General features: G+C 41.3%; 1 protein-coding gene across 4 annotated transcripts in view; it reads right to left on the bottom strand.

The window, feature by feature from the left end:
• The window catches only part of Igsf10 (immunoglobulin superfamily, member 10), a 28,897-nt gene extending 19,310 nt beyond the window's left edge, over positions 1-9,587 (bottom strand). Inside the window, exons 1-5 of one of the 4 annotated variants that reach the window (XM_087622806.1) lie at positions 9,554-9,587; positions 8,923-9,021; positions 6,322-6,516; positions 4,639-4,768; positions 1,246-1,636 (exon numbers count right to left, since the gene is read on the bottom strand). In XM_087622806.1, the coding sequence (XP_087478932.1) occupies positions 1,246-1,636; positions 4,639-4,768; positions 6,322-6,515 (715 nt within the window). In that variant the 5' untranslated portion in view covers position 6,516; positions 8,923-9,021; positions 9,554-9,587. 4 annotated transcript variants of the gene reach the window in all.
• Positions 9,588-10,334: the final 747 nt, after the last annotated feature.

The following is a 10,334-nucleotide window of genomic DNA, read 5'->3' on the forward strand; positions in this document are numbered from 1 at the left end:
TAAGACTCAAGTTTTATATCCATGAACAATGCTTGCAGGGAAAATGGCAAAAGCCTATATTCATACAAAAGCAACACCTAAGAACCTAAGAATGAAAGGTGCAAGTAGTAACTAGCGTTGGAGTGCAGCAAGCATCAGAGAAAGTGCCACAGTGTGCCTGTGAGAGGCTTTGAAATTGCTTGGGGTGTATGAAAAAAAATTAAATATAAGGGTGATTTGATTGATTGATAACTCTTGTGAAATTATCCGTAAGCCAATACAAGCACAAGGGAACCTATCATATAGACATGACTGAAAAACTTTAGCTCTGACAGATGTGTCTGTTTTTGACATATATGTATGTGCATATGTGTGTGCGTGTGTGTGTGTGTGTGTGTGTGTGTGTGTGTTTGTGTATGTGTAACTATACAGCAGATATGTGCATTGTATATTGGCACATGACAAACATACATACATTTTAACACATCTTCATACACTCATGTTTGAGACATATTAGAGTCATGGGTAACTAATATATAGATGAGCTTATTTCTTTTTACTATCTAAATGGCTATATAATAACAGTTTAACAAAAAAAAAAACATTAAGTACATACTGTGTCCCAGATATACTGCAGAGGTTAGAGACAGATACATCAGACATAGCAGAAGACAGCAGGCGTTTCATTCCGTGAATTAATTCTGTAAGTCTGGCATAACGTTCATTCAGGAAAGGAAGCAGAGGCAACCTACAGGAGTGGTGAGGTCATGATTCTCATGCGGATGTGCAGATGAGCAGTGAGACTCCCTTGTGGAGGTAATGCTGAGCGAGCATATAAAGCAGAGAAGGAGGGGAGACCTATAGGCAGAGGCAAGAGCAGCGTTCAGAGCTGAAACTGATGTAGTGCACCAGGGTCTGGAACACACACTGCCTGAAGGGGTGGGGCTGAGTGGTTTTAGAGGCTGAGGGCAGGCCTGGGCCATACTAGAGGACCTGATAGTTGGGCCAATCACCATGGGCTTGATTCTGTAAGTCATAGATGAGCAAAGTTTTCACACAGAATGCCACATAGTAAAGACAGTCAGCCTCATGGCTTCCCGTTATCCCACTGTGGCACAAACACACTATGGAGGCATACAGAGTTCATTGTCACCGGTCATTCTCGGGCCATCGTTTTCTGCATCTACATTATCTAGGACTTCCCATTACAGACTCCCAGCTGACTCCTCTTTTTGATTAGTATTGAGAAACAAACAAGATAGATACCTGGGTTTCCCTGCATCCACTCAGACAACCACTTTAAATGGCAGTCACAGGTCCATGGGTTTCCATGCAAATACAGGCTTTCTAGGTTTGGCATGTAGGAGACCATTTCTTTTGGGAGGGAGGTCAGGAAGTTATCAGACAAGAACAGGTACTTAATGAAAGAGGTTTTAAATATCTGGAGATAGCTTAATGAGACAAATGTGTCTGGATGGAGCTTTGTGAGCCGGTTTCCTTCTAAATGTACCAAGCGGAGCGAGGTAAGTCCATAAAAGGCCTCAGGGTTGATGAATTCAATGTTGTTGTGATCCAGGTGCAACCGGACCAAGCTCCCGAGTCCGTAGAAAGTATCCTTCCGAACGATTTGGACTTTGTTATAGCTCATTTTTAAGACCTGTAAGTAAAGATGTGGATATATTTGTTTTCTCAAAGGAACTTTCGCAAAGAGAAAAAAGTTTATAAATATAGAAGTGTGTTGGGATTAATCCTGTGGAATGTGCACACCTTAACCACAACTCAGTTCAGACAAATTGCTTGCCAATCAAATGTGCCAGCCTTAGAGAAATTAGAACGCACACAAGCAGTTGTGGATATTAAGAAAGTATCACTCAAGGAACCTAGAGATGTCATGGTTACTTTTAAAGTCTCTTTAGTCTTTAATTCTGTACAAGAGTAACCATCATGACCTGGATTGGATCCAGAATAGCTAAGTGGGACAAGGTGTAGAGGGCGCAGTGAGACAGGGTCTGTCACAAGGATAACTATTGAGGCTGCATGATAAGTGCACAGGCATGGTTTTCTTATTTCCTTTTCTTAATGTTTGAGTACAAAGTAATGCAGTGCACTGTGGAAATTGTGTGCATGTGTTCACATTTTCCTCACTCATTTCCCTCTCACTGCTTCTCTGTGCCTCTACCCCCTTTCCTTCTCCCAGAATGCTTCACTAAGTTGATTACACTCTTCTGCTTACTTTGTGTATATGGTGAAAAGCATTAGTAATAATAACAACAATAATGATAATGATAAATAATAATAAATAATAATAAACTTAAAAAGCACTGTAAATAAATTTAAAATTTATGAGACTATCTATGGACTTCAATCTCCCGATTTATAATATCTTTATTGAATTATAATTCAGGTGCAAAAACGTTTTGTCTTTACATTTTAGTGGTTTTTGATAGCAAAGAATTTCATTATGGTGTCTCCATGCACATTGGTCATGGACCTTGCTTGTATTTGCCTCTCTTTGCCTCCCCTTAGTTTCTGTAGTCTCCCTCTCACTCCTGTTGGTTGCCATCCTTCCCTAAGTGATTCCTGCTTTTATGTCAACATATTAACATATTCCACCCATGAGAGAAGCCATGGTCTGTGACTTTCCTTTCTATCACCTCATTTTACTTCCTCGTGCCCCTTTGTTAGGCCCTTTGCAGAGCACGGCACGCTGATTTTTAGAATATCCACAGGGGTATAACTACATCTACCTCAACTATTTCCACTTAGGAAACTGTCTAAGAAATTGTCTTCTTTTATTTTCCCCAAATTAAGACCAATCCACATCAATAGTTATTTTTTTTAACTTTTTCTTACTCTAAGCAACATCTGTTTTCTAAGGATTCATGTATTTTAAACATTTCATATAAATATAACCATGCAATATGTGGCTTTTTGTGCCTGGCTCCCATCACACAGTCAAATGTTTTCAAGATGTTGTAGCGCACATCAATCCTTCATTCCTTCCTGATTCTACACAGTAAGCACGTTACATTTTATCCATTCCTCACTTGTCAGGCATATGGCATGCTGTTTTTCAGTAATATGAATTTAATTGATTCCGAATTGGAAGTCAAATAATTTTGAAGTTTCATGATACTTTAGTATTCATCAAATCCCTTCCTGATTAGTTCCTAATCCCTTTTAATTAGTTCTAAACATATTTTTTTAAAGAAAAGAATAGGAAATACTAATAAAAACAATAACTTTGTACAATTTTTTTCTGATTTGACCTAAATTAGCCTCTTCAAAAGAGGATTTTCTGGAATACCAACATCCCTAATAAATGAAAGCTAATCTGAGATCACAGATAAGCCTTTCCCTACATGTACCTGGGAGTAAAATCTCAAACCCAATGTTTCTCAGTCAGAGAAAGACCTGGCTAAGAGAATAAATGTAGGTGGAGAATTTCATGCAGGATACACAAACAATTCCTCCGTAAGATATACATCCCAAATGCTGTCTGATCTATCTAAATCAATATTGTCCTATATAGACACTGCATACTTTGCACCCTATGTCAAAACAGCAGACATAGCTCTGGTTTGATGTTTAAAGTCTCCATGAACAGTAGGTATCATTGCTTTGATTGCTATAATGTGCTGTAGGCAAGTGATGATGAATGTTAAGGGACATATGCACTTTATTGTGATTTTCATGAACAGCAGCACTGTTTACTTAAAGAGTTGAGTAGTTACCACACAGTGTAAATTAGCTTCTCAAAAGTGTCAAGATTTAAGCAGAGGAAGGACTCCTTGTGAAGCCTCTTTTGTTCTCGTCATTCTTACTGCTAGACTTGTCTAATCCTTTAGTTTTACACTTAGGTGCATGATAACTCTTACAGCATTTTCTTCATTTGTGGGGATATTTGTAACTTTAGTTTGAAGATGGTAGACGATAAATAAGTAAAGAAAACTGAAAATTCGTAATGGTTTATAAAATGCTACCATATTAAAGGCCGTCCTTATATTAAGGGATCCCATTCTACTTCCAGACAAACAGGTAGAAGTGGCCTTTTATGGATATATTTTTAAAGGCTTAGTGATCCTTGAAAATTGAATTATTTTTTCCTTCCTTCTCATTTCCTTTCTTTCCCTTTCTCCTCCATCTCTTTGTCCCCTTCCTTTTCCCTTTTCCTTTCTTTCTCCCTCCCTCCCTCCCTCCCTCTGTTCCATTTTTTCCCTTCTCTCTGCGATTCCCTATGCGTGCATGAGTGGAGACCAGATGTTGGCTGTCTTCCTTGATGCTTTACATATTAGTTCTGAGTCAAGTTTTCTCACTGAATATGGAGTTCACTAATTGGCTAGAGTGCCTGACCAGGGAGTCTGGGATTCTGATACAGGAACTTCCCAGGACTAGCATTGTAGGCATTTGCCACCATGCTGTGCTTTCTATTTGGCTAGTGGGGATCCAAACTTCGGTCCTCATATTTGTGTAAGTATTTTCCCCAGCATTTTCTTAATATTCAAGTTTTTACATAAAATTGCATTACAATTGAAATCCTTCCTTGATGTCTGCCTCTAGTTTACAGAATGCTTATAGAATGTATCCCATGGGGATAGGCAGGTACACCTCACAGTTCCACCTCTCTTCTGCCTCTCCATCACCCTCTCCCCCTCTCACCTGCAAGGACTGCAAGCCCGAGAAGGTCTTGTCACTGACTCTGTGAATGCCATTACTGTGCAGCATGAGTAACTCCAGTTTGCTCAGGCCATCAAAGTCGTTTTCTGTCAATCTAGTAAGGCTGTTATATCTGAAAAAATAAATCATTTTAGACTTCGGATGAATCTGCCAATTAAAATTCAAATGTCAAAGCAGAAACAAACAGAAAATCCATTTTTTGCGTCCGTGTTCCCAAGAGGTTTTTCAAGCACTTGAAATTTTCAATTTGAAAGATTGAAATGGGGAGTTCACTTCCCACCCAGTCGTTGCAGCTTCATAATCACTCTCCCTGTCCTCAGATTTTATACACGCACTAGCAGCCACGTAAGCCTACCGTTTTCCCTTTGTGATCACGTAGACCATTGTCTATGGCACCTTCTCCTCCCTCTCCCAAGTGGAGGTAATTAGTGGTTAAGAAGCCTGGGCACCAGAGTCCACATGGGGTATGACTCTGAGCTTAGGTCCAGACTACACTCTATAGATAGCAGAATTTAGTCCAAAGGTGCTATGAGCACGGGTGTCTTCCTGAGGGTTATTATTGCTGTGATGAGACGCCTCGACCAACAGCAAGCTGGGGGGAAAACGATTCATTTGGCATATACTTCCACAGCACTGTTCATCATTGTAGGGAGTGAGGAAGGAGCTCACATAGGGCAGAGACCTGGAGGCAGGAGCTGATGCAGAGGTCATGGAAGGCTGCTGCTCACTGGCTTGCTCCTTAGGACTTGCTCAGCCTGATTTTTTGATAGAGCCCAGTATCACCAGCCAAGAAACGGTACCACCCATGATGGATTAGGTCCCGCCCCATAAGTCACTAATTAAGATAATGTCCATCAGGCCTGCCTATAATCCCATCTTATTGAGACATTTTCTCAATTGAAGCTCCCTCTTCTCCAGGGACTCTAGCTTGTGTCAAGTCAACATAAAACTTGCCAGCACAATGAACAAATGACTACATGCACAGTGTTCAGCCCAAGGCCACTCCCTCATAGGGAGAACACAGGGTCAGTCTTCACTGTTGGTAATCACTTCCAAGACACTCGGAATGCTGCTGCTACAATCCTGGTTGCTTGCACTGCGTACATCGGCCCTGCCTCTTTATCACCTCCTCCCAACACAAACTAGCATACTGTAGGTGCTCACTAGTGTCCCTTAGCCAATGGTATATCCCATTACTTGTGCATGTATACATATAAACAATTTTTCATAAGCCTTCAAAATGTCACCTTATCACCATAATTGGTCAGATTTTTGTAAGTCAAGTATTTTAAATAAGCCATTATGTGCTGGGCATTTATAAGTCACAAAAGAAATGGCGGGTTTTTTTTTTTTTAACATAAAAAGACAATTCCTCTTGCTTGGTACCAGAATGATGATTGCTAACAGAAACTGTATCTTTTCCAGTGAAAATGTATTCAGAATGAAGCTGCCCCACGATTATGAGGCCCCCAAACAACTAAGAGGGGCTTCACATTCTAGTAAAAGAGTCCTGAGAAAAAGGTTTACTGTCTCCATAACATAAGGTTCTTATGAACCCATTTTAGAAGAAAACTATTAAAAGTAACCATATGTGTTTGGGGGGTCAAGGTACCAGGAAGATCAGTGGTCCCTCTCTGAGAAGGGGATCAGGCAAGGTCCACACACCCTAAATTTATTCGTTCCACATTGGCCGGGATGCCATCTGGGATGGAGGTCAGGTACCGAAATGTACAGTGCACCTCTGTGGGCACATAGCAGGCACAGCGGCGAGGACAGGCCCTGCTCCCAGGGGTGACCACCAGGCAGACAGCAGTGAGGGAGATCAACAAGCCGCTGACTTCCCTGCCTCTCACCTGCATCCTGAAAAGACACCACACCACAGTTACATACACAGTTCGAGCAAAGTCCTGGGCACACACACCATACATAGCAACTCTGGGAATAATTGGGGATATTTTCTTTAAGAGTCATAATTGGTTAACTTAATTCACACTTTTTTTTGTTGTGGCGAAATGGATCGTTTTAAACATTTAAATGTGCTCCATACAATTTTTCTCCTCCCCCAACTTCTTACAGATCCTTCCTAACTTCCTACCCACCCAACTTCATGTTCTTTCTCTCTGCCAAAATAAATAAATGAAAACCAAAGCAACAGCAACGTCAACAACAAGACAGGAAGAAAAAATGAAAAAAAAATAGCACAAAAATATCCATGGAGTCAATTTTCTATTGTCAAATGCTATTAGGCATGGGGGCTGCCCTGCAGTGTGGTTGTTATACCCAGTGTCACTCCATTGGAGAAAACTGATATTCCCTCTCCCAGCAGGCAGCAATTGCGAATGGCTTCTTGGTTGGTGGTGGAACTTGGTGTCTACTTCCCCTTCTCTGTGCTGGGATTTCGCCCCGGTTGAAGTTGTGCCTTCTGTCATAGTCTGTGATTCCGATAACATAGAAATGAATGTGTTTTCTCAGGGCACCTATGTTATGCTTTATTCTTGCTAACCCCTCTCCTTATTGTTTTCTCTCAGACACCCCACCCCCAACTAGTTTGTGTCTGTTTTCTTATCACATGCATCCCATGTACAGATTAGAATAGTATATAATTAAATAAAATTCTAAACACACATGTACATGTACAACTGTAAATCTAGGTTCTGCTTACAACAGAAGACACATGGTAGTTCCTCTTTGAGCCTGTCTTATTTTGATAGGCCCAATTGACTTCCAGTTGCAGTCATTTCCTGCAAATGTCATGATTTCACTTCTTTATGGCCACATGGAATTCTGTTATACACATTTCCACATTTTCTTTATCCGTTCATATTTTGATGGTTGTGTAAGTTGGTTCCACACTCTTGGCTGTGGTGAATAATGTAGCTATAAATGCTGCACAACCTTCTCTTTGTTACACACCCTGGACTGGTAGTTCTAGTCTCAAGGTGGGTTTTATTTTAATTCCATAAGAACTGCAAAAAATTCACCCCTCCCAATTATCCAATAAATGAATGGACTAGTGAACTGAAAGGAAGATCTGACAGACTGTTTGATATTTTTAGGCACCATGGTGTTCAAATTGACATTCCTTTGAGATTCAATCTCATTCCACTCAGAATGCACATCAACAAGAAGATAAATGACAACGAATGCTAGTGAAATCTGGGGAAAGAGGATCCCTTATCCCCTGGGATATAAACTGGCGTTGACACTACAGAAAATGTTCTGTTTATAGACTAGTGTGTGCTAGCCTCCCACTGGACTTTATCACTTAATGGGTTTATTATTGTGAACATGTCTTCATGGCTTCTCATTTCCTAATTAAAAGCAAGATTCCTATTATTAGAGATCATGATTATGATATTGGGATAATTGAAGTTCATAAATTTAAGTCTCTTGTTTGCACAAGAACCTTTTAGACTTTTATATACTTTTTTATATTTTTATAAACATAAAAATAGTACATGTGCAATTTAGAAAACTGCATCAGTAAATATATAAAATTAGATAGATAAATGTACATATATGTATGTATTGTTCACATATGCATTTATATATGTATTTCTTTATATGATCGATTTTTGTAACATTGTATTATTTAATATGTTTTATTTATATGATTTTAACCTTCCAAAAACACTTTTACAGCTGTAATAACTCAGTACAGAAGATATTAAATTTCTTTCTAACATGTCTTTAAGTCCTTGCCAAAAAGGACATATTGGCCTTTTCAGAGCCAACTAATGACCATGAGGACAGTGAACTGACCAGCTGGGCGGGCTGAGTCTCAGCCCAGCAGGATAGCAGCCACTCTGACTTTGCAGGCACAACGCTGTCTGCTCTTTCTCTGCTTGGAAACACCCCTCTCCTCACTGACTCAGGGATGGGGAGCATGACCAAGGAAGAATTATGCTTAGCTTGTTAGAAAGTATCTTGAACCCACACCTGACAAAAGCTCAATGATTCTCTCCCAACCTGGAATTATTATGAATGAGTTTAACCCAAATTAAGACTTACTAGTGATTACTTCTATGCCTATGCCGTCACTATGGGATCACAGAATATTTTTGAATACTCCCTGCGCGATGGGGGAAAAAGAAGCAAGTGACTTTGCTATCCTAAGACGAACAAAGACAGAACAAGGTGACTGGGAAACAGAAACAACTATTTGCACCGTAAGAGTTAAGTTACAAGCGAATAGCGCCATAAATAAATACCGCATGAATTCCAGTACACTTAAGCCTCAAACTGTATTTAACAAAAAAGCAATACCTGAGCTCTTCTGTCTTGGTTTTGATTCCTCTTGTAACATAGGCAGAGACAGGAAATCTTCTGAGGAGAGTCTTCACCCCAGGGAAGGAAAGTTCTTTGCTTCCAAAGGGATCAAAAGGCTTAGTGGGCTTAGTCTTTTCTGGCTTTCAGCTGGGGGACTGAAGCTTCAGAGACCTGGAGGCGCTTCTGTTATTTTAATGCTATCATCCATTTCCAAATTAACCAAAGCTTTCCTGCTGCTGCTGGAAACTCTGTAATGCTCTTCCTCCTCCCTCAATAGTATACATTAGTTAGTTCTCCTTAAAGTCACCTAAACTTGCAAGTACTAATCAATCACTCCTTTCCGAAGGCCCAGGCGTTTCTCCTCAAATTTCTATTTTGCATAAACGTGTCATCAGTGTCTATGAAAGGGTCCCAAGCTACACAAAATCCTTCCCGCGCGTTTTGCCTGGCCTCAGTCACTGAAGTGACATTCACTTGGTCGCTGCTTTTGTCCCCACTCCCCTCCAGCACTTTCCTTTTTCTGGACCCTTCTGCCCATCCCACCCTCTGTCTCGCCCTGACCCCCAGTTTCCGCATCTACCACTCTCTGGGCCCTTTCACTTCCCAAGCAGAATTAGCAGCAGCTCACCTCTGCCTTGGACCAATGGAATTGCACCGCCTTTGGGGTCTGCTCAGCCTCCAGGGGTCTTCGCTCCGGAGGAGGAGGGCGGGGCAGGTGACGTAGCTATAGCAGCAGCTTCTGGGAATGGGCGGGCCATCGACCCGGGGACCACCAGCGCCAACGCAGGCTCAGGCTCGCTTGCGCGTTTGCTCCTCCCTAGTTGGGAAGCCCTGGGCTTTTCCCGCCTGGTGGCTGGCTCTGTGGCCCCGGGCTGGTTTGGGGGCTACAGGTTCTTTCCTTTCGTGACCTCTTCTACTTCCTAACATGGGGAGGGGGGACTTAGACACAAAAGTAAGAGAGGTACTTTTGGGAGAGGGGAGGAAAAAGATTAAGCTTGGGTGGGTGGGTGGGTGAGTGGATACCTAAGAGAAGCTAAAGGTGTGCGTCTTGGGAGAAGGACAGAAGGGGTGGGGCAGGTTGTGGTAGCAAATATACTGACAGCATGTGATTTATTTGAATAAAAATGGCATGAACCCCATCAGTCTTCACAAAGAATATATGCTAAGGATGATGATGATAACAACAGCAATACCATTCAAAGATGCTTTAATCACTGTGGTTTGTCCTGGGTTTGTTGCTCCCCTTACTTCTGTTTGCAAATAGAGAGAGCAGTGAAGTGAGGTGTCTGAAGTTTGCATGTATTCTTGGGCCCTGGGGGAGGCACCTATACTCTTCCTCTTTTCTAGTTATACCTATTTAAGGTGTATAATATGGCATTGTGAGCTACATGAAGATGAGACAGGTAAAG

The sequence above is a fragment of the Rattus norvegicus genome, chromosome 2 (genome assembly GCF_021556685.1).
Source record: "Rattus norvegicus strain SHRSP/BbbUtx chromosome 2, alternate assembly SHRSP_T2T, whole genome shotgun sequence".
Lineage (NCBI taxonomy): Eukaryota > Metazoa > Chordata > Mammalia > Rodentia > Muridae > Rattus > Rattus norvegicus.